General features: G+C 40.2%; 1 protein-coding gene across 4 annotated transcripts in view; it reads left to right on the top strand.

The window, feature by feature from the left end:
• The window catches only part of VWA8 (von Willebrand factor A domain containing 8), a 372743-nt gene that overhangs the window by 40376 nt on the left and 307421 nt on the right, over positions 1 to 24946 (top strand). For all 4 annotated transcript variants that reach the window (XM_044926848.2, XM_025263046.3, XM_044926849.2 and 1 more), the window contains exons 4-8: positions 2316 to 2426; positions 16416 to 16583; positions 22002 to 22166; positions 22885 to 22934; positions 24476 to 24584. In XM_044926848.2, coding sequence (XP_044782783.2) covers positions 2316 to 2426; positions 16416 to 16583; positions 22002 to 22166; positions 22885 to 22934; positions 24476 to 24584 — 603 coding nt within the window. The remainder of the gene's footprint in view (positions 1 to 2315; positions 2427 to 16415; positions 16584 to 22001; positions 22167 to 22884; positions 22935 to 24475; positions 24585 to 24946) is intronic.

Raw genomic sequence — 24946 nt, forward strand, 5'->3', positions numbered from 1 at the left:
TAAGAATGCAGAGTCAGCCACCAAGATTCCCAGGTCTAGAACCTCTTTAGTTTTAAATTGTGCACTCTACCTGGCTCATTTCAAAGGCAACAATATCTCACTTTGATTTTGTTTCTGACAAGTCTTTGAAGCTTGTTAGAAATGTGGAGTAGCCAGGCTCAGAGACTATAGGAATCCTGTTGGCTAAAAAACGCAATTCAAGTTTATAAGTATAAACCTTGTATCTTAAAAAAAAAACAGCCACCACCAAACTTTCAATTGCCAGAGCTGTGGCAGCTTTAGGATTTGGAAATACATGTAAGAAGACTTACTAGCCTAAGCTGCTTTGCAAACTCTGCAGTGGGTACTATTGCCAGTATATATAATGACCCTATGTGTAGTAATAGCCAGAGTGGTAGTGGTGTTCAGTCGCTCAGTTGTGTCCAACTCTGCAACTCCATGGACTGCAGCACGCCAGGCTTCCTTGTCCTTCACCATCCCCTGGAGCTCGCTCAAACTCTTGTCCATCTAGTCAGTGATGCCATCCAACCATCTCATCCTCTGTTGTCCCCTTCTCCTCCTGCCTTCAGTCTTTTCCCAGCATCATGTCTTTTCTAAAGCCTTTGACTGTGTGGATCACAAAAAATTGGAAAAGTCTTGGAGAGATGGGAGTACCAGATCACCTTACCTGCCTCCTGCAAAACCTGGATGCAGGGCAAGAAGCAACAGTTGGAACCGAATATGGAACAATGGATTGGTTCAATAGCCAGTGTAGATGACATTTCTAAAGGCAGAAATCTGGGGGCAAGCCTGTTGAATCAATGAGAAATTAAACAGAAATAACTGAATACTTGTGTTTATTTCATATTTCACTCATATAATAGGAGTTTTGTAGACAGTTTAAAATAAGTCAGCAGACCTCTGCCGCTGCCCCCACTGCTGCTCCAGGTGCTGTTTGTGAGCTTGTTGGTGCCGCTTCCGTGGAACAACAGCCGAGGAGACCTTGGTCTTGTCTTGGCTGACGAAAAGTCCCAGGAAACTGTCAGGACTGAGGAGAACAACCTTGGTGTGACAGTTCAGGGTGCTACTGTGATACAGTTTATAGTAAGAGGCATACGGCATTTGGTCAACCACTGTGAATGTCAAGGATTTCCAGCGAGGGAGATCACAGGCAGTCGTCAGTGAAACAGGACAGGAAGGCGCTGCGAGGTGTTCCAGGAGCCAGAAGGAGAACCTGCTACTTGACTCCAGAATTACGCTCTCACAGGCGGTTCATTTAGAGAAACATCCTTTGGTATCAGCACATCTTTACCACTTTGGTGTACATTTTCTCTTTTTAAAGTTTTCCCTTTCTGTCCACATATTCTAAAACTTATGGGTGCACGGGAACGGCACATTTTAAAAGACTAAGTGACAATAATAATGTATTTTTGTCAACATCACTTGGAGATAAGGTCAATTAAAAAAAAAAAAATCCCCTTTCACCATTAATGGCATACTCATTCAACATTTTTCTTTGTACTCCTCCAGTAAATTAATTTGTTCTTCCTGTTTAATAACAACATATTACATGCTTTATTGGATTGGAGAATATCATTGTTTTAAATTCAAGGTTGTAAAACCAAGGATAATGTTAACAACTTTTTATATCTTGTTGTTACATATAAGGAAAAAGGAATTTAGGGATAGATTAATTATTCTAAGAGAAGCGGATTCTGGGTGGTTTCTTCTTCAAACCAAATGGTTTTTTTTCTGTGTAAAATAATAACCTTCATTCCCCTTTCCTCCTTTTCATCTTTCTTCTCCTTTTCCCTTCCTAATTATTTCTGTATTGTCTCTTTTTTGTTGAACCAGTTATTGATATTTACCTTATTTTCACATTTGTTAAATGCTTAACATATACATGGTAGGTAATCATTGGTTTATAGAGTAAATTAATTTAAAGCACCCTTAAAAAAAAGATAAACATTCTTTACAGAGATGACTGTTGTTTATGTGAAAATCAAGTTAATAGCCAAATTATTACTCTTGATATTTGAAAAGAACTCTACAGGAGATATTAAGATTTGTAAGATCACATTTTGATTATTATTGCCTAAGTAATCAGTAATTAAGCTATAGATTATTGAGTACAGTACAAGTTCTGAGAAGAGATACATATTTTGCTTAATGTTAATTTATTACATTTTTCTTAAAGCTGAGGCTCACAAGGCTTTCACCTAGAATTACATTTATTAATAAAATGCTCTTCTGTAGAGTGACATTGTCAGAATACCTGCCTCCAAAGCATATGTTGGGAACTTGATTTTATCTTGGGACCATTTCACTCTCTTCAGGAGCTGACCAAAAGGGAGGTTGAATACATTGCCTTGTCAAGAGACACCACCGAAACCGACCTCAAACAGCGGCGAGAGATCCGTGCTGGCACGGCTTTTTACATCGATCAGGCAAGTGCTTATCACACTCCAACGTGTGACTATTCACTCCCAGTCTTTAAGAAATTGATTTTTGAAGTAGAAAAAGAGTAGCTCACGTACTAGCGAAAGACAGATATACCATGCCCTCTCTAGACAGATTTAATTTAGGTTTTTGGTTTACCTCTTCTTAGAAATGCCTTGTTAGTTTACTACAAAATAAGAAACCATAGTTGAAACAAGTGGTTCTAAAATGTTAACTAAAGATTCATATGCTGATTTCTTAATTTCCAGTTGCTTCCTATTAACTGCCTATAAAAATTTGAGTTTTAAAAAAAAAACGAATTGAGATTTCAATATAACAAATTCTCTAGCACATTTACTAAAATATTCTCAATCTAAAGGTGAAGTACATACAGGTATATTAAGCATAGTAAAATTAGGTTCATAATTCCAGGAACTGCAGCTTTTTGAAGAGAGTTCTTAGATGCAGGTTATCAATTAAAGTAATGGTTTTTGAATATTATATTGAAGCTTGTGGGTGCATGCATACTCAGTCATGTCAGACTCCTTGCGACCCCATGGACTAAAGCCAGCCAGGCTCATCTGTCCATGAAGTTTTCCAGGCAAGAATTGAAGTGGGTTGCCATTTCCTTCTCCCCAGGGATCTTCCCGATCCAGGGATTAAACCCATGTCTCCTGTGTCTGCTACACTGGCAGGCAGATTCTTAACCACTGAACAGACTCTTTACCACTGAGCCCCTGGAAATCCCTACAAGCTTTAGCTTGTACATTTCTTCAAATATTTTACTTAAAATATTGAACATCGTTCCTTGTTAGGAATGCCTGAGAAAAAAGGGCAGACTTCAAGCATTTTGTAGAGAAAAGATTGAGACAGTCAATAAATTCATGACAAGGTGCTTGAACTTCTGTTTATAAACGTGCACATTGAGGCAGCAGTGAGCTGCTGCTTTTCTCAGCTCTCAGACTTGCTCATGTTCATTGCTGATGAGGAAGAAGGGACGAGGGGTCGGCGCTGCTGTCAATGGGGCCGTGGATTGATGCGATTATGCAGGGAGATTTGGTGACTCTCTATCGAAAGGGAAAAGTTAAACACGTTTGCATCCAGCAGTAATATTTCTAGCAATTTTTCTTTCCAATGTTATTCACACAAAGCATGAAAACATGTATCAGTTTAGTTTCAGTTCAGTTCAGTCACTCAGTCATGTCCGATTCTTTGCGACCCCATGAACCGCAGCACGCCAGGCCTCCCTGTCCATCACCAACTCCCGGAGTTCACTGAGACTCACGTCCATCGAGTCAGTGATGCCATCCAACCATCTCATCCTCTGTCGTCCCCTTCTCCTCCTGCCCCCAATCCCTCCCAGCATCAGAGTCTTTTCCAGTAAGTCAGCTCTCTACATCAGGTGGCCAAAATACTGGAGTTTCAGCTTCAACATCAGTCCCTCCATTGAACACCCAGGACTGATCTCCTTTAGGATGGACTGGTTGGATCTCCTTGCAGTCCAAGGGACTCTCAAGAGTCTTCTCCAGCACCACAGTTCAAAAGCATCAATTCTTCTGTGTTCAGCTTTCTTTATAGTCCAACTCTCACATCCATACATGACTACTGGAAAAACCATAGCCTTGACTAGACAGACCTTTGTTGGCAAAGTAATGTCTCTGCTTTTTAATATGCTGTCTAGGTTGGGCATAACTTTCCTTCCAAGGAGCAAGGGTCTTTTAATTTCATGGCTGCAATTGCCATCTGCAGTGATTCTGGAGCCCAGAAAAATAAAGTCAGCCGTGGTTTCCATTGTTTCCCCATCTATGTGCCATGAAGTGATGGGATCAGATGTCATGATCAGATGTCATGATCTTAGTTTTCTGAATGTTCAGCTTTAAGCCAACTTTTCACTCTCTTACTTTCATCAAGAGGATCTTTAGTTCTTCTTCACTTTCTGCCCTAAGGGTGGTGTCATCTGCATATCTGAGGTTACTGATATTTCTCCCGGCAATCTTGATTCCAGCTTGTGTTTCTTCCAGCCCAGCGTTTCTCATGATGTACTCTGCATAGAAGTTATGTAACATACATAAACATATATACTAGGCTGTTTATTGTAGCATTGTTTGATAAATCACATGAAACTTTGTGAAAACTATAATGATGTATGTTTAAGAGACTAATTAAATAAATCATGGTAGCTGGAATTATCTGTCACCAGTAAAAAAAAAAATGAGATGAATATTTATGAGTTGATAGAAGTCCAGAATATATTAACTGAAAAAAAATGAAGTTGCAAGACAGTATATATAATAAATATACTGTGATTTAAAAAACAAGAAAAAATACATAAATATATAAATGTTTGTTTACACATTGAAAATTTCCAGAAGGAAACACAAGAATCAGTTAACAGAGCTTACCTCTGTGGAGGTGTGATCAGGCATCTAGGGTAGGGCAAGGAATAAGCTTCATAGTTCTTTAAATTTGAAGCTTTCCCAGGAGTACACACTATTACTTTATAAGTAAAAGAGTGGAATTGTAAGAAGCACTGAGTGAACGAATTTTTGGAGACCAAAATATTCACATTGTCCCGTAGATCACCACCTAGTTACAGAAAGACAGAAAGAACGCTGTACTTAAAGTGCAGTGATTTGTCGGTCATTATCTTAAACAATCAAACTTAGCATCATGTGGTAGGGGAATCTGAGTATTTTAGATTTCCAGCTATTAAAAACATAATCTTTCATGGACGAAGCACATGAGTATATTTAAAGATATCCATTTTATTTATATAATTTCAAAGACTCAGTTTATTTCTGATTATAAGTGGAAAAAAAACACCACGCTTGCTTCTCCTCTGTCATATTTAAATGACAAGAAGAGAACGGACTTTGTTTGATAGAGTGTGGATTTAAAAACATATTTTTGAGTGAATTTTGTATTTGGATGATTGTTGCAATGCAGATAATAAGGAACAGAAATGGATGTTTTCGTATGCTTATTATTTTAAAGACAGTTTAAAACTGGCTATGCAGAAATCTCAGAAATTGAGTTGCTTTAGGTAACCAAATTTATTGGTTAGCTAAAGATTTATTTCTTGAAGCATACTATAAATTGTTCAGATGAAACTCTGACATTGTATTCTCCCTACCATTCTAGAAAGCAAATTTTCAATTTATATCTATTTACCACTTATAAAATATTTAAAATGTTATATATATACTTTCATGTTTTTTCTTTTTTATTAATCCAACTGATTATGATAAGCATCAGCTGTTTATGATGCTGTACTACATTGGCACCTTCAGAGTCTGTGATGAAGATATAAGGACATTAGTCCTTTCTCTAAGTTGCTGCAGACTGTCTATTGAGATTTTATCTGAGTTTCATATTTTTTCTTCTCTCTCACTTCCTGGCAGTTAATATTCCTTATTGTTTGTTCATAACCAGATCCTGTCAGTTCCTTGCTTAAAGCAGATTGGTCCTGTCACACCCGGAATAAAATCCAGACCCTTGAACATGGCCACCACACTCTACAGGACCCAACCTTGTCAACCTCTTCTTTCTTCTTTCCCTTGCTTGCTAAAGTCCAGCCACAGTGACCTTGTCCTCTTAAAAATAGACCAAGTTCTTTCTAGCCCCAGAACCTTTGTACTTGTTATTTCCTCTGCTTGGAATGACCTTCTCCCTGATCTGTATATTCCTGCCGCCTCATCATTCTGACGGAGAAGGCAATGGCACCCCACTCCAGTACTCTTGCCTGGAAAATCCCATGGACGGAGGAGCCTGGAAGACTGCAGTCCATTGGGTCGCTGAGGGTCGGACACGACTGAGCAACTTCACTTTCACTTTTCACTTTCCTGCATTGGAGAAGGAAATGGCAACCCACTCCAGTGTTCTTGCCTGGAGAATCCCAGGGACGGGGGAGCCTGGTGGGCTGCCGTCTATGGGGTCGCACAGAGTCAGACACGACTGAAGCGACTTAGCAGCAGCAGCAGCATCATTCTGATGATAAACTCTCAGAACACTTTATAATCACTCATCACACTTAAACCCTTTCTGCATGAACCCTGTTGTGATATACATAAGGTAGCTTTCAGAGCACCTATCGCTCTCTGAATTTGCCTAATTAATTTCCTTGTTTTCATGTTTATTGTCTGTCTTCTCCACTAGAATGTAACTATTTTGCTTATCTCTGGCACCTAAAAACAGTTGTGGTGGTGTACTCGCCAAGTTGTGTCTGACTCTTTGCAACCCCATGGACTGTATGTACCCTGCCATGCTCCACAGTCCATGGGATTTCCCAGGCAAGAATACTGGAGTGGGTTGCCATTTCCTTTCCAGTAGTCTTCCTGACCCAGGATCGAACCCACGTCTCCTTTATTGCCAGGCAGATTCTTTACACTGGTAACACCTGGAAGCCCATCATGCCTACGTTCATATCTATTTAATCACGTATAGTAATTTTCACAAAGGTGGTATACCATGCATATAAAGTTTTACAGGTTGCTTTTCTTAAAACTTGATTTTTTTCAGGAGCATTTTCCTGTGACAAAAATATAACTTTTAGTGTCTGTACAGTATTTCATCAAATAGATGTGACATTATTTATTTAACATTCCCATTTTATCTACATTTCCATATTGTTGATCATTCGGGTTTTGTCTAAGTTTTCACTGTTATAAATTTCACTGTTATAATTATGTAATTATTATATAACTGTTATAATTTCACTGTTATAAATAACTCTAGGTGAATATCTCTCCACTTAGATCTTATTATCTGGGATGACTTTTTAAAACTTGAATGCTGGAAGTATAATTAAAGGGTCTAGGCGTTTTCAAGAGTCTTGATATACATATGTCACAAAATTGCTTTCAGCATGTGTTCCAACTTGTGCTGTCATCCGTATGCACTGATTGTCTCAGGCATTCTTGTCAGTACTGAGTATCTCCATGTATGTACTTTGCCAAATCGATAGACGTCAATTTGTTTTAAGAAGTACTAACTAGGTTAAATCATTTTTATTTTTATTGGTTATTGCTTCTGTACGATGTCAATAAATTGAGTGGGTATGGAAAAGGAGAGAGATACTGATGAAATAAGTTATGATCTGCCAAGAAAATGTTGATGTTTACACCATGTTTGTTTATGTAAATACTATAACATACTCACTTGTCAATGTGAAGGTAACAAATATTTTTAACGCAAATGCTTTGCTGAACGGATTATAGGAACTTTTTAAAAACGAAATAAGCTAAAGAACAGAAATATGAAAATTTATATGGCTGATACTATAACACTTATGGAGAAATAAAGAGTTTAAGATTTTTTACTACCACATTAACTTTCATTTGTCTTAGAAGATAAAATAACCCAAAAAAGCTGATATTTTTTATATTCTAACCCTTCAACAACCTATTATGCCCCTTTTTTTTTCTTACTTTACTTGATATTCTTATCATGAATTCTGCTTATTGTCCTGTGACTCCAAAGAGCTAGAGATGAAGACTTTTAAGTCATTATACATTGCTTGCATTTCTCAAATATTACAAATAACTTGTGATTAGGTTTTTATGTCTGGCTGATGGGAGACACTCTATATAGCCATAACTGGGGGAGTAGAAAGCCAGGATGGGGAACTTCAAATGATTTTTTTTTACCTTTTTCTAAGCCATCAACTCATCACATTAGAATCTTGTTAACTTTGACACGATAATGTCAAGTTCCTTAATATACAATATACATATTTAATGTTACATATGAAATGCACTTTAAACAATTACATAATATTTTAATGTATTCTCCTCTGTTTAGAATAATTCTTGATTCTCTTTTAATAGTAGAAAAAGTAAGGATTAACTCCTTTAATACACTGGTTAAATATTACAGGTCACCAAAAGTAACTCATAATATATTGAATAACAGTGCTATTGATCAAAAAATGAGATTTTTATCTTGTATAATTACCTTTTACTTATTTTAGCAAATAGGGGAAAACAGTTGCTTGCTTTTTGAGAATGATTGAATTCTGGTACCTGCTCCAAATCCTTTGCAGCTGTCTTGTTCTTGTCTCATCTCATGCTCAGTTGTGTCTGACTCTTTGTGACCCCATGGACTGTATAGCCCACCAGGCTCCTCTGTCCAAATGTCCTAATTGTCACTTGCACAGTTGGAGAAGGTCTGTGTTTACTCTGACCTCTGTATTAGTCTAGCAAAGGCAATGGCACCCCACTCCAGTACTCTTGCCTTGAAAAATCCCATGGATGGAGGAGCCTGGTAGGCTGCAGTCCATGGGGTCGCTAAGAGTCAGACACGACTGAGTGACTTCACTTTCGCTTTTCACTTTCATGCATTGGAGAAGGAAATGGCAACCCACTCCAGTGTTCTTGCCTGAAGAATCCCAGGGACGGGGGAGCCTGGTGGACTGCTGTCTATGGGGTCGCACAGAGTCGGACACGACTGAAGTGACTTAGCAGCAGCAGCAGCTGTATTAGTCAGAACTCAGGCCTTGGCCTCTTACCGTATTGCCATCTTGCTCAGGCCAACTCTTATCTATGTGTATGTTAACTGTTGGACAGATTTATTTAAATTCAGTTAAGAAGAATCAAGGGAGATAAAAATAACTTTCATTGAGAAGACCGCTGTTGTGCGAGGCACTTTTTATATGACTGCATTTAATCCTCAATACATCCTTAGGATGGAGTTGGCTTCCACACCTTATAGGTGAAGTAAGAGTCATACCAGTTGTATGATAAACAAAGCAGTGGTAGAATTTGAACCAGGATTTTTCCAGTTCTTAAGTTTAGCTTCTTTTTCTCATATGCGACTTCTCTTAAAAACGCAGTGATGATCATGAAGATGCTGCTGCTGATGTCGATAATGACAGTGACAACTACTACAGGATAATAGTATTTGTAATAATAACAGCTAATTGCTTTTTGTTTTTTAAAGAAAGTAACATGAAATTTTTTTAAAGGTTTATTTATTTTTTTATTTTGGCTGGGTTTTCATTGCTGCATGCAGAATTTCTCTAGTTTCGGAGAGCACGGGCTGCTCTTGGTTGCAATTACATGGTCTTCTTGTTGTGGTCGCTTCTCTTGTTGGGACGCACGGGCTCTGGGCGCACAGGCTTCAGTAGTTGTGACGCATGGGCCCTGTTGCTCTGTGGCATGTGGGATCTTCCCAGACCAGGGATCAAACCGGTGTCTCTTGCATGGCAAGATGGATTTTTAACCACTGGACCACCAGGGAAGCCCCGTAAGTTTGTTTTTTTCCCGGTGTGCTGTGTGTTAGAGGTTATCTTCCTTAATCTTGATCATAATCTATGAGATAAGCACCATTACTAGTATAGCTTTAGGGAGAAATGGAGGCTTACAGAGGAATGTGAGTAACCTTAATTATCCACAGCAGGTGGTAGGGCAACCCAAAATCAGTCTGATCCTATTTTGATCATTTTAAATAAAGAAGTTGAAACGGAAATTTTTTTTTTTCCCTTTGAATTCCTCAGTGACGTTACACTGTAGCCATTTTGAGTGTCTGAAACTCTTTAGAATCTATTTTCATTAGATCATGGCTATATTAATGATAATTGATATTTTAATAGGCTTGACAGCTTTAAATTTTTTTCTAGTACTGCTTTGATTCATAAGTAGTGACATCGTACAGCACCCCTTGAGGATATTCTCATTTAGTAAATGAGGACACAGACATCCAGATTAATTGTTTGCCTCAGGTCGTTCATCAAATCAGAAGCAAATCTAGAACAGGGCTTAGACAGTTTTTGATTTTAGGTCATGCAGCTGCTTTTATCTTGAAATACTTTGTGTCCATGTACTAGGTTGTTAAAGCTCCTATATGGGATGGTTTTGTCCAGAAGGATCTTTATGCATTTTTTCTGATTTCTATTTGAGAAATTAGGTCTCTGGAAATTCAGTAGCTTGAAGGGCAGGAAGAGATCCTTATGGGTGATCTTGATCTAATTTCTACACTGAGGAGTGATCACCAGTATTCATTCCATGTAAAATATATATATGCTGTTCCCTTCTTTATTTTTTTTAAATGATTAGAAAAGTTATACCACAATTATTTTAAAATCTGTATAGAAAAATTTTGAAATATGTGGACTAAATCTCTCATGCTGACAGTTAACCTTTTTCAGTTCTGTTTTCATATCAAGTGTAAGCATCAGATCAGATCAGATCAGTCGCTCAGTCGTGTCCGACTCTGAGACCCCATGAATCGCAGCACGCCAGGCCTCCCTGTCCATCACCAACTCCCGGAGTTCACTGAGACTCACGTCCATCGAGTCAATGATGCCGTCCAGCCATCTCATCCTCTGTCGTCCCCTTCTCCTCCTGCCCCCAATCCCTCCTAGCATCAGAGTCTTTTCCAATGAGTCAACTCTTCACATGAGGTGGCCAAAGTACTGGAGTTTCAGCTTCAGCATCATTCCTTCCAAAGAAATCCCAGGGCTGATCTCCTTCAGAATGGAGTGGTTGAATCTCCTTGCAGTCCAAGGGACTCTCAAGAGTCTTCTCCAACACCACAGTTCAAAAGCATCAATTCTTCGGCGCTCAGCCTTCTTCACGGTCCAACTCTCACATCCATACATGACCACGGGAAAAACCATAGCCTTGACTAGACGGACCTTTGTTGGCAAAGTAATGTCTCTGCTTTTGAATATGCTATCTAGGTTGGTCATAACTTTCCTCCCAAGGAGTAAGCGTCTTTTAATTTCATGGCTGCAGTCACCATCTGTAGTGATATTGGGGCCCAGAGAAATAAAGTCTGACACTGTTTCCACTGTTTCCCCATCTATTTCCCATGAAGTGGTGGGACCGGATGCCATGATCTTCGTTTTCTGAATGTTGAGCTTTAAGCCAACTTTTTCACTCTCCACTTTCACTTTCATCAAGAGGCTTTTGAGTTCCTCTTCACTTTCTGCCATAAGGATGGTGTCATCTGCATATCTGAGGTTATTGATATTTCTCCTGGCAATCTTGATTCCAGTTTGTGTTTCTTCCAGTCCAGCGTTTCTCATGATGTACTCTGCATATAAGTTAAATAAACAGGGTGACAATATACAGCCTTGACGAACTCCTTTTCCTATTTGGAACCAGTCTGTTGTTGAATGTCCAGTTCTAACTGTTGCTTCCTGACCTTCATACAGATTTCTCAAGAGGCAGGTCAGGTGGTCTGGTATTCCCATCTCTTTCAGAATTTTCCATAGTTTATTGTGATTCACACAGTCAAAGGCTTTGGCATAGTGTAAGCATAGATAAGTATTATTCTTCATATAAAAATTCTTTCTAAACTTACATAACAACATCTTTTAACTGAATGGTTACATTTTTATCCCATAAACACTAAAAGCCTGCTGTGAGCCAATTTTGCACCAATATGACAAAAAACAGAGTTCTCACCCCTTAAAGGCCTAAGAATGCTACTCGGAAGATGAAGCAGGTACATGAGAAAGTGGAAGTTGCTCAGTCGTGTCTGACTCTTTGCGACCCCATGGACTGTACCCCGCTAGGCTTCTTTGTCCGTAGGAATTCCCCACTGGAGTGGGGTAACCAACCTGGTACATATTCATAGATGGTAAATCACAGAAGTGGGTCAGAGGATTGAATTGGGGTCTCCTGCATTGCAGGCAGGTTTTTTACCATTTGATCCACCAGGGAAGCTGCCTTTTCACTTTTTTTTTCTTCAAATCACAAGAGAGAACCAATGGAAGAAGATTGAAGGGAAGGAGAACACGATGATCAAGAAAAAGCTTGATTTGTGGCATTTTGATTTTTGGTGTTTTCAAGTGAGCAGTTTCAGTAAAGTGAGGGTGATGGAAGCTTATTAGAGGCAATCAGTATGTGGACTGTTTTCAAGAGGCTTGAAAATAGGAAACTCCCCGGCAGTTCAGGAGTTAGGACTTGGTGCTTTTCACTGCTGAGGGCCGGGGAACAAAGATCCCACCAGCTGCCCGGAGCAGCCAAAAGCAAACACACAAAAAAGCAGCTTGTGAATAAAGGAGAGGAAAATGAGAGTAAATTAAGAGGCCCAGAAGACTGTAGATTTTCTTAAAGTACAGACGTTTGTGTAGAAGAGAAGGAATGTGAACACACAAAGATATGGTATAGTTGATGGAGGGCTTCCTGGGTGGCGCTAGTGGTGGAGAACCTGCCTGCCAATGCAGGAGATGCAAGAGGTGCAGGTTTGATCCCTGAGTTGGGAACATCCCCTGGAGGAGGAAATGGCAACCCACTCCAATATTCTTGCCTGAAAAATTCCATGGACAGAGGAGCCTAGTGGACTTCTTAGTCCATGGGATCAATAAGAGTCAGACACAACTGAGAGAGAGAGAGAGAGAGAGCTGATGGAAGATTTTGGAGGAAGGAAGAGAGAATGCCACTAAGCTCAGAGTACAGAGCTAGCCTTGGAAGAGGAGGAGGAGTGACACTTAGTCAAAGACAAAGCTGCTCCTCCTCATCATATGAACATGCTCAAGTATTTGCATCATTAAAAAAAAGATGACTTCTGCTACACTACCCGCAGCTCCACCTCCCATTATAGTACCAGATCACTCCCTTGTCTTCTTCATGGCCAATTATTTTGTAGAATGTTGCTAAGTATGTTTTGTCTGATGTTTTCTCATGATTTGATCAAGATCATGCATTATTTTAAAAATGTAGCAATGCAATAGAAGAGATGTGGCCTTTGGGGGAGCTTCATATAAGACGTTCAGTGCTTGAAATTGATACAGCTCATTGCAGGCGTGCTACGTCGCTTCAGTCCTGTCCGACTCTGTGCAACTCAGTAGTAGCCTGCCAGGCTCCTCTGTCTGTGGGGATTCTCCAGGCAAGAATACTGGAGTAGGTTGCCATGCCCACCTCTATGGGATCTTCCTGACCCAGGGACTGAACCTTCATTTCTTATGTATCCTGGGCTGGCAGGCAGGCATTTTACTGCTGGTGCCACCTGGGGAGCCTGACACATCTCGTTACTATATATTAACTGAGCACTTGGTTAAGGTTGTATCTGCCAGGTTTCTTCACTGTTGTGTTATTTTTTCCCTTTGTCACTTAAATATACCTTGTGAAGGGAGATAGTTTTGAGGTTTTGCAAATATCCTGTTTTTCATCATACTCTTACCCACTCATTTTACCATTCATTGATGATTCTGGCTTCAGCAATTATTACTACAGTGTGTGCCAACTCGTGACTTTGTGTTTGTATCATTTTTTCAGAATTAGAGGTTCTTAACTTGAGGTCTCTGTTATATACAGATAGCTGTGTGCATTTTACTCTGGAGAAGTGGTGCAGCATTTATCAGGTTTTCAAGAGGCCTTTTTCCATCCATTACTACTTTTTAAGTTACGATCACAGCACCTACTTCACAAAGAGTCGGGCACCACTAAAGCGACTAGTCCACACCTCCATTAGGTGGATGGAAGGATTCCTTTGTGCTTTCCTTCCAATCTCTCTGCAGCATTCCACCTTTCCTCTGGAAAGGTGCAGTGCATGCCTGACCAGAGTCTCCTGGAGCAAATAAAAGCAGATCTGCTGTGTCTGCTGTTGTCCTGTGTCGTCAAGACTTTGTCTTCCCTGACCTGCAGTTGGGAAACCACTAAATTTTGATTTACATATTTCTAGTTTTGTCTCTGAGAACATGTGTTTTCATCTCTATGAAGTGTTTAAAAGTTAAATACAGTATTTAGTCTGTTTTATAACTAAGATTGACAAAAAGTTTATTAGCTTCTTAAATACAGTATTGACACAAGTTGTGCTATCTTAATTTCTTTCTTTTTTTAGATTGAGATATAGCTGAGTTTCTTTTTATTAGGAGCTGTGTTTTCTTGGAGTAAACAGATTCTTATGAAAGAAAGCTTAATTGAGGCCTTAGCTGAAACATGAATTTTTATAAGAAGTAGTTTATGTGTTATTTTTAATGTTCTGGAAGCCATTTCTATGGATTTGCCATTTTATCAACTAGCAAAAATAAGATTCTTTTTTTTTTTTTCGGTTCTTTAGGAGCTACTAAGTCACTTCTGTCCATGCATTTAAAAAAGTAAAGCTGCTACCACAAGATGGTCAGATTTATTCATGATTTGATCTTACTTTTAAAATAGGATGAGTCTTAATTGTAGTTTTCATAGAAGTTAATTTTTTATGATAGTACATAGACATTTGAAATGAATTCTGTAATACAATGCAAAATTCAGCAACTTATTAAAAGGAGACTTGATTAAGCAGTGCCTGTTTTTGAGTCCCTGCCACCCACTGCCACTCCCCACCCCCTGCAAATTGGGAAATCAGTGCTTTGCTATTTGAGAAATTTTTTGGATATTTAGTCTCTTAAAAAAAAATAGAGATAGTCTTTTTCCTCCCTTCATCTGAAGGATTGTTTGGAGGCTAATTTTTCAGATTGGTTGAGGGCTAATTGCTATAGGGAAAATTAAATTTTAAGCAAAGGGGATCAGTATAGATCACATTTTTCTAGTTAAGCAGTGTGGTATGTTTAAGCAAGGGGAAATCACAGCCTGTTCAGTGTTGCAAGAATATCACGTCAGGCAACTGGTATCAGAGTAAGTATTAGAACGATAAATGACGTATTGTGATAGACATAAACACTACATTAAGGAGCTTGGACTTAGTAAGGAGAAGATCTGAGAGATAAGAAGGTCCCGAACTAGAGGAGTGGTAGAAGGGATGAATTCCAGAAATACTAAAGAAGTACATCATCAGGACATAGTGATAAATTGGATGTAGGAGGTGAGATAGGAATCTAGGACCTGTCATGGGAAAACAGTGCTCGCACCATAAATAGAAAGATAAGAGAAGGAGAATATTTGGAGGAAAATCTGATGTGTTCAGTATTGTACAGTAGAGTCTGAGGTGCTTCTAGAGTCTGGTTGGAGGCATTTATATAATAGGACTGTGTGATGGAGCTTGGGGGAGCCTGAGGCTGAGAATGGTTAGCATACCGGCAGTGGTTGCAACTATGTGATTAAGTATGATGCTCAGACCAGACCCTCTAGAGTAAGAAGAGCTTGGGTTAAAGATGTAATTCTGGCAACTTACATGGGATGGGCAAACAGAAAAGAGAGTTTTTTTTTTTTTTTTTTTTTTTTTTTAAGAAAATATAGTGCCATATAAAGATCAAAAATAGAGACTTTTAAGGAGAGAGTGATAACGTAAATTTCACGGCATTAATCCTAATCATATTGTTCAGTACACAGCAGAAATGTCATTGAGGTTTTCTTTTTTTAAAACCAGATTTTCAAGGATTTTGAGCAAAAAATAGATTGTTCTTTTTCAGCATCTATCAGTTAAAGAAGGATCCCCCCCCATATCTTTAGTACTTTACTTTTTTTTTAAATTATATTTTTCCTGTTTCTTTCCATTTGGAGTCTACTTTATTTTCTTTTTTTCTCTAATTTTCTTAAACTTGGAAAACTAGGAGTATGATTATGGTCAGTCTGCTATAGCCCAGTGGAAAACCTGACCCTGTTTCCGTTTTGGTAAATCTGTGATGTTGTCGGCGTGGAGCACGACACTAAATCTGAATCCATTGTGCTGGTGACTCATTTAAAACCTTACAGTCTCTGCGTGTTCTCACCTAGTTTATCTGATCTCCATAAGAATCTTGATAGGGCAGATTGTAATCTTCATTTTTTGTTTCTAGTTAAGGAATCTGCTTCCTTGATTGCATTACTGATCCAAAAATAGCTCTTAGTTTTCTGTTTCATTGGGGATATATCTAAAATGTTACAGCTGAAAGGAGCCTTAGGGACCACTGCTTCTAATCTTTTCATTTTACAAATGGGGAAACAGGCCTCAAGAGAGAAAAATCACTTGGTCAAGATCCTATTGGTTGAATAAGCAAAACCAAGATCTGGAGCCCAGCTTTTCCGACTCCTGGTCCCCATAATAAGGAGGCCTAGTTTCATCTGCATTACTGAACAAGTACAATCAGGCCATGCTGCACTGTGTCTGATGTTGCTTTTGTCTCTTGGAAATAGTGTGCAGTTCGTGCAGCCACAGAAGGTAGAACACTCATCCTGGAAGGCTTGGAAAAGGCGGAGAGGAACGTCCTGCCGGTTTTGAACAACTTGCTGGAGAACAGGGAGATGCAGCTTGAGGATGGACGCTTCCTGATGTCTGCCGAGCGTTACGACAAACTTCTCCAAGTAAGAAAAGAAACACGTCAGCGCTGCGTCTGAGCTGTGAGCCGCGGGCCGTCTGCGGTGTAAGGCGCGATCGTACGAGAGCGAGGACGGTGGTTCGGGGGCGGCTGTCTCGGGCAGTTGGCTGGAGCCAGTTGCGCGTTTGCAGTTTTGTTGGCTCTTCTGTTCGCAGACCATGTGAGAGGACTTCCCAGAGTTTTACTTTGTTTGTCTCTCTACTCACTATTTTTCTTTCTATTTTTTTTCTTCTTTTAATTCTTTCCTTTCCCCTCCGTTTCTATCTCCCTCTTTCCTTCTCTTCCTTCCCTCAACAAGCCTAATGGCTTCTAGACTGTGCTAGGCACCAGGAAGACAGAGTTGAATAAAATCCACTTGTTGGTTCAAGAAGCTCGAAGTCCAGTAGATGTGGACAGAAACGAATGAAATATTTAGATACCCTGAAGGTCCAAGCTACTGGCATCTCATGCCTGAGCTGTTGTAAGAGCTTTGTCTCTGGACCCCCTGCTTCCCTCCTGGCTCACCCAGGGCAGTCAGCGATCAGTTTAAAACGCAAGGCAGAACAGGTCATTCCTCTGCTGTAAACCTCCAACGCCATCCTGTTCTACTCAGAATAGAATCTAAAGCCCTCACGGTGGAGTACAGGGTATCTGGTGCTCTGAGCCGCCACTGCCCCTTTGACCTTATCGCCTTCTCTCCTTCTCCCCTTTCATTCCACTCCACCTGCCAGCATGCTCTTTACCATTAACTACTCGAAATGCATTCTCCTGTCTCATCTTCACACAGGCACCTTGCTCTCCCGGAGTGGTTTTCTCCCAGACATCTGCCAGACTCATTCCTCTACCTCTTTCAAGTCTTTGCTCAAATGTAACCCAGCATGCCTTTTTACATTGCACTTTGCTCTAGTGTTGCTTCGCAGATATGGCGTTATTTACAAATCGAGAGTTGGGGCAACTCTGCGTCAAACAGACCAATGGGCACCATTTCTCTAACAGAGGTCACTCACTTCATGTCTCTGTGATGCATTTGGTAATTCTAACCACATTTCAAGCTTTCTCATTGGCATTTGTTATGGTAATTTGTGATCACTGATCTTTGATGTGCAGTTATTTTGGGGTTCCTCAAACCAAACCCATATAAGATGGTGACTTCATCAATAAATGTGTGTGCTCTGACTACTCCTCATATCAGCTGCTCATCCCCAATCTCTGTCCCTCTTTGCAGGCCTCCCTGTTCCCTAAGACATAACAACAGCATTGAAATTAGGCCAGTTCCAGTTAATAATCCTACAGTGGCCTCTTAAGTGTTCAAGTGAAAGGAAAAGTCATTTGTCTCTCATGTTAAGTGACAAGCTAGAAATGATTACGCTTACTGAGGAAGGCATGTTGAAACCTGAGATACACCAAAAACTAGGCTTCTTACGCCAAACCGTTAGCCAGGTTTTTCATGCAAAGGAAAAGTTATTGCAGGAAAGTAAAAATGCTACTCCAGTGAACACACAAATGGTAAGAAAGAGAAACCACCCTATTTTGCTGAAGAAAGTTTTAGTAGTCTGGATAGAAGATGAAACCAGCTACAACATTCCCTTAAGTCCATGCCTAAACCAGAGCAAGGCCCTAACTTCAATTCAAGTCTGAGAGAGGTGAGGAAGCTGAAGTTAGCAGAGGTGGGTTCCTGAGGTTAAGGAAAGAAGCTGTGTCCATAACTTAAAAGTGCAAGGTGAAGCCCGAGTGCTGATATAGAAACTGTCGTCAGTTATCTATAAGATCTAGCTCAGATCAGTAATGAAGGTGGCTACAGTGAGCATCAGAGTTTCTATGTAGATGAAACAGCCTTCTAGTGGAAGAAGATGCCATCTAGAACTTTTATAGCTAGAGAGGAGAAGTCGATGTCTGTCTTTAGAGTTTCAAAGGACAGGCTGACTCCCTTGTTAGGAGCGAATGCAGCTGGTGACTGTAAGTGGAAGCTAGCGTTGCTTTGCCAGTTTGCAATATTGTAGGGCCTCTAAGAATTATGCTGCATCTAATCTACCTGGGCTCCACAAATGGAACAACAAAGCCTGGATGACGGCAAATCTGTTTCCAGCATGGTTTACTGTTGAGCTCACTGTTGAGACCTACTTCTCAGAAAAAAACCAGCTTTCAGAATATTACTGTTCATAGACAGTGCACCCGGTTGTCCAAGAGCTCTGATGGAGATGTACAGTGAAATTCATGTTCACAGCATTCGGTTGGCAGCCCATGGGTCAAGGAGTAATTTCGACTTTCAAGTCTTATTTTTTAAGAAATGCATTTTGTAAGGCTCTAGCTGCCAAAGTAACTCCTCTGACAGATCTGGGCAAAGTAAATTGAAAACCTTCTGGAAAGGATTTGCTGTTACAGATGCCACATTAAGGAGACACTTATGGTTCATAGTGAACCTGACATAGTTAACACAGCTGAGTGACTGAACTGACTGATGGTTCATAGGAAGAGGTCAAGATATCAAGATTAACAGGAGATTGGAAGGGGCCTTCCCTGACAGTCCAGTGGCTGGGACTTCACACTCCCAGGGCAAGGGGAGTGGATTTGATCCCTGGTTGGGGAACTGGATCCCACATTCCATAACTGGGGATCCTGCCTGTCACAAGTAAAAGATCCCACGTGCTGCAGCTAAGACCCAGTGCAGCCAAATGAATGAATGAATGAATACATAAATATTTTTCAAAAGAAGAAGAAAGCAAAAAACTCCCAGTAGTTTGATTTAAAAAAAAAACAAAACAACTTAATTCCAACTCTCATGGATGACTTTGAGAGGGTCAGGACTTCAGGGAAAAAAGTAACTGCAGACATGATAGAAAGAGCAAGAAAACCAGAATTAGAAGTGGACCCTAAAGATGTGATTGAATTGTTGTACTCTTATGATAAAACTTTTAACAGATGAGGAGTTGCTGCTTATGGATGAGCAAAGAAAATGTTTTCTCTAGATGAAATCTACTCCTGGTGAAGATGCCGTGAAAGTTGTTATAATAACATAGGATTTAGAATTTCAAACATAAACCTAGTTGATAAAGCTGAAGCAGAGTTTGAGAGGACTGACTCCAAATTGGAAAGTTCTACCGTGGGTAAAATACTATCAAAAGCATCTCATGCTATGGAGAAATTGTTCATGAAAGGGTCAGTTGATGCAGCAGACGTCATGGTGGCCTTTTGTTGTTGCTCAGTTGCTTAGTTGGGTCCGACTCTGCAACCCCATGGACTGCAGCTCGCCAGGCTTCCCTGTCCTTCACCATCTCCTGGAGCTTGCTCAAACTCATGTCCATTGAGTCGGCGATGCCATCCAACCACCTCATCCTCTGTTGTCCCCTTCTCCTCCTGCCTTCAGTCTTTCCCAGCATCAGGGTCTTTTCCAATGAGTCGGCTGTTTGCATCAGGTGGCCAAAGTATTGGAGCTTCAGCTTCAGCATCAGTCCTTTCATTGAATATTCAGGGTTGATTTCCTTTAGGATGGACTGGTTGGATCTCCTTGCAGTCCAAGGGACTCTCAAGAGTCTTCTGCAACACCACAGTTCAAAAGCATCAGTTCTTTGGTGCTAAGCCTTCTTTATGGTCCAGCACTCACATCCATATGTGACTGCTGGAAAAACCGTAGCTTTGACTAGAGAGATCTTTGTTGGTCAAGGGTTTAGGGAATTGCCACAGCCATGCCTGCCTTCAGCAACCACTCTCCTAGTCAAGTCAGCAGCCATCAACGTTTAGACAAGACCCTCTACCAGCAAAAAGGCTACTATTCACTAACATCTCAGAGGATGGTTAGCATTTGTTAGCAATAAAGTATTTTTAAGTTAAGGTATGTGCATTTTTTAGATGTAATGCTATTGCATGCTTAATAGGCTACAGTGTAGTGTAAAAGTGACTTTTGCATGAACTGGAGAACCAGGGGCTTTGTGCGTCTCACTGCATTGCAAAACGTGCTTTGTTGTGGTGGTCTGGAGCCGCAGCTGCTACACCTCCGAGCTCCGCCTGTATTCCAGGGAAGACTGCCCTCACCGTTCATTAAATATTGCGACATGCCTTCTGCCCCCATACTGCCTCACTCTGCTCTGTTTTTTTCCACAGAGTCATCTAATTATCCTACTTGATTTACTTGCTTATGGTTTTAGTTCACTGTCTGCCTCCCTCCGTGTGTGTGTGTGTGTTAAGTCACTTCAGTCATGTCCAACTCGGTGCAGTCCCATGGACTGTAGCCTGCTAGGCTCCTCTGTCTGTGGGATTCTCCAGTCAAGAATACTGGAGTGGGTTGCCATGCTCTTCTCCTGGGGATCTTCTCGACCCAGGGGTCCAACCTGGGTCTTCTGCACTGCAGGCAGATTATTTACCCTCTGCTTCCATCTACTAGATTATAACTTTCAATAGGTTAGAAATTTTATCACTGTTATTATCTCAAACTTGAGAACATTGCCTGGCACGGGGTAGGTGCTCAGTGACTCTTTGTTAACAGTTAAGTGGAATGAAGTCTTTAAATGTTGCGATACAAGAAGGTATAAAGAGGGCAACAGCAAGGGACCGGGGTGGTGGGGTTGGGCGGTGGCTCTTTAAAGGCTGAAGAACAGTGAAGAGCCCTGGGAGGGTCAGGCAGAGAAGGAAGATAACAGGGCCAGTTACTTTTACAGGCGTGATCACATTTAACTTTCATAACAGCTGTAATAATATCGGTGGTATTGTTTCCTCTTTACAGATGAGAAAATTGAGACTCAGGGGTATAATAACAGGCTTTTGGTCACTTAGCTAGAATGTGCCCTGGAGTCGGCATTTGTGACTCCAAAGTCACATGTTTCCTTTTGTTTCCAGTCTCAGCCCCACCATATCCTAGGTCCAGGAATGTAGGCAAGTTATGTAACTCCTTTGAACGTCAGGATTTGTGTCTCTTTGGATTCTGGTGAAAATTAAATGAGAAAAATTAGTGAAAAGTGCTTACCATGTATTAATTTTTTAAGAAATGTTACTTATTACTATTACTATAGCTTGGTAGAGATACGTCCGTAAACACATTTATCTGTTGAAAGTCCCCGGAGAGTCTTTGCCCTGCTGGTGGTCTGTCCTTGCAGAACTACTCTGTGTTGACTTCTAGCTGGAATCAGTTTATTTTTCTTGCTCTCCTGGCTATTCCTCTCTGTTGACCAAGTAGAGCTTAGAGGTCTGATCAACATCGCCTTTGTGCCTCAATGCATTCACTGCTTCTGCTTTCAAATGCCAGTCTTCATTTTGCAAGCCTTCCCTGGTACCCTCTTCCTGATTCCACTTTACTCCCATCCTTGACAATTTGGCTTCAAGAGGATTCTCTAGTACAGTTTACTCAGCAGTCAGGGGCTAAATCCCTTAGCTCGGCTCCTGCAAGCGTGGTCTGTATTGTCATGAAGTAACTTGTGCTTCCTTACTCTTTTAGGATCATACCAAAACAGAATTGGATGCTTGGAAGATTGTCCGAGTTAGTGAAAATTTCCGAGTCATTGCTTTGGGCTTGCCAGTGCCCAGGTACTCTGGGAATCCATTAGATCCCCCACTCCGGTCTCGATTTCAAGCCAGAGATATTTATTATCTGCCCTTCAAGGTAAGTAGGAACAGGGATAATTTATTTTGAAATTTTTATTTAATTTTAATTGAAATATAATTTATTTGCAATATTAGTGTCAGGTGTTCATTTTAGTGATTCAATATTTTCATAGATTATACTTCATTTAAAGTTATTATAAAATATTGGCTATGTTCTTTGTGGGCATCCCTGATAGCTCAGCTGGTAAAGAATCTGCCTGCAATGCAGGAGACCCCAGTTCGATTCCTGGGTCAGGAAGATCCCCTGGAGAAGGGATAGGCTACCCACTCCAGTATTCTTGGACATCCCTGGTGGCTCAGACAGTATAGAACCCATATTCCTTGTGCTTGTAGCTTATTTGTTTTATACATGGTAGTTTGTACCTCTTCATTCCCTCCCCTGTCTTTCCCCTCTCTCCTTAAGAGTGGTTTATTTTTAAAACATCTCTCCTATTTATAATTAATTCAGTTACTATAAAAATGTTACTATGTTTGTAGTTGTCCCCCTCAGTAATTACTGGAAAGTGAAATGGATACAAAGGTAAAGAAAATCTCTGAAAACTAGGAAGAAAAAGTTACTTTTCTTTTAGAAAAATGACATATATCAGAAAACGATTTTTTGCTATTGATTGCTTAGTGTGTGCTTGATTAAAAGGTTGAATTATGTCTCTAAGTATTTGCATTTAATATGTTACAGTCCTTATTAATCAATTTGGTATGTTCCTGTGCTATTTTAGGACCAACTTAAACTGTTATACTCAGTTGGAGCCAATGTTCCTACTGAAAAGTAAGTATTTCAGATATACATATAGATAGATTTATATGTGTGTGTGTGTGTGTGTGTATGTATGCTGCTGCTGCTGCTGCTAAGTCGCTTCAGTCGTGTCCGACTCTGTGCGACCCCATTGACGGAAGCCCACCAGGCTCCCCCATCCCTGGGATTCTCCAGGCAAGAACACTGGAGTGGGTTGCCATTTCCTTCTCCAATGCATGAAAGTGAAAAGTGAAAGGGAAGTCGCTCAGTCGTGTCCGACTCTTAGCAACCCCATGGACTGCAGCCCACCAGGCTCCTCCACCCATTGGATTTTCCAGGCAAGAGTACTGGAGTGGGGTGCCATTGCCTTCTCCGAATATATATATATGCTAGCTATTTATATGGAGAAGGCAATGGCACCCCACTCCAGTACTCTTGCCTGGAAAATCCAATGGATGGAGGAGCCTGGTGGGCTGCAGTCCATGGGGTTGCTAAGAGTAGGACACGACTGAGCGACTTCCCTTTCACTTTTCACTTTCATGCATTGGAGAAGGAAATGGCAACCCACTCCAGTGTTCTTGCCTGGAGAATCCCAGGGATGGGGGAGCCTGGTGGGCTTCCGTCAATGGGGTCGCACAGAGTCGGACACGACTGAAGCGACTTAGCAGCAGCAGTAGCTATTTATATATAAATCGATATTTATAACATATTAACATAATAATTTATACCATTAACATATGCTATATGAAGCATATGTTATATTAAACATAAAAATAATACGTTTATATATAAAATATATAAACATGCACACATATATAAATATGTATATTTGTGTGTATAAATAGATAGCTTATATGTATATATAAAATCTGGATTCTTAACATTGAACTTGTTTTGCCCATTCATTGATCAACTGATTCATTCATTCAGCAACCATTTGAAAAGCTTTTCAGCAGCTGTGGTATATGTGCTAATGATAAAGTTAATAAGTTAATAAGACATGAACTTTGATGACAAGAATTTCAAGATCCAGTAGTGTTTAAAGATATGTGTATAAATACTTTTCTTTAACATAGTGTGGTAAGGGCCATAATTTCAAAGTGTTGGGGCTGAAACTCTACAAGGTCTTTGCAGAGGCATTGGCATTTGACGTAGATCTTAAGGAATGAGTAGGCTTTTGACTGATAGAGAATGGAATTAAGGAATTCTAAGAAATTTTTTAAAGGCGTGGGTTATGAGTGAGTATGCTTTATTCTTGAAAACATGAAAAGCTCCCAGTGGCTAAAGTTTGGATTTGGACTGAGAAGGGTAGGAGGTGAGACTGACAGGGTAGTTTTGGGTCAGGTTGTGTAAAACCTCACATATTGTGATGGATTTAAGAGATTAGGTACACTTACCTGTACATAACAAGCTTCTGAATGAAGTGCAATGTGGAGCTGTTGTTCTTTAAGAATTTAATAGTAGATGTCAACTTTTTAGATTAATTAAATTGGCTCAGCTATTTTGTCTTTAACAGATTTTATATACTGAAACTATTAGAATAAAATTTAACACCACTTCTTTTTTTCTCCTAGAGTTTCTCAGCTCTTATCCTTTGCCACCACTCTCTGTTCCCAAGAATCTTCTACCCTTGGACTTCCAGATTTTCCTTTAGATAGTTTACCAGCTGCAGTTCAAATCCTGGTATGTATCAAGTGATTTAATGACTGGTGTATCCAAATGTGGCAAGGAAAATTTAAAAGTTAATCCTTGGAGATTAATCATTTCTGTTTGTCTTGTCATATTCTTCTATAAATATTTCAAGGCCTGAGTTTAATTTGCTGTGCAGCCCAGCAAACTGTACCGAGACCAGTGATGTATTCTGAGCTCTTAAAGAGCATACAGCCTTGGGGTTGGGGAGGGGCAGGGGGGAAGGTAGACTTCTAGCTCAGGTGTAAGTTGGACATAGGGAAGGAGGTGTTCCACCCGATCACATAGAGGTCAGCTGCAGAGTACCTCGGGCCTCAGACTGGCTTCACCCTGAGGTAGGCGAGCTAGGGCTTTCA

This window comes from Bubalus bubalis, chromosome 13 (assembly GCF_019923935.1).
Source record: "Bubalus bubalis isolate 160015118507 breed Murrah chromosome 13, NDDB_SH_1, whole genome shotgun sequence".
NCBI classification, from domain to species: Eukaryota; Metazoa; Chordata; class Mammalia; order Artiodactyla; family Bovidae; genus Bubalus; species Bubalus bubalis.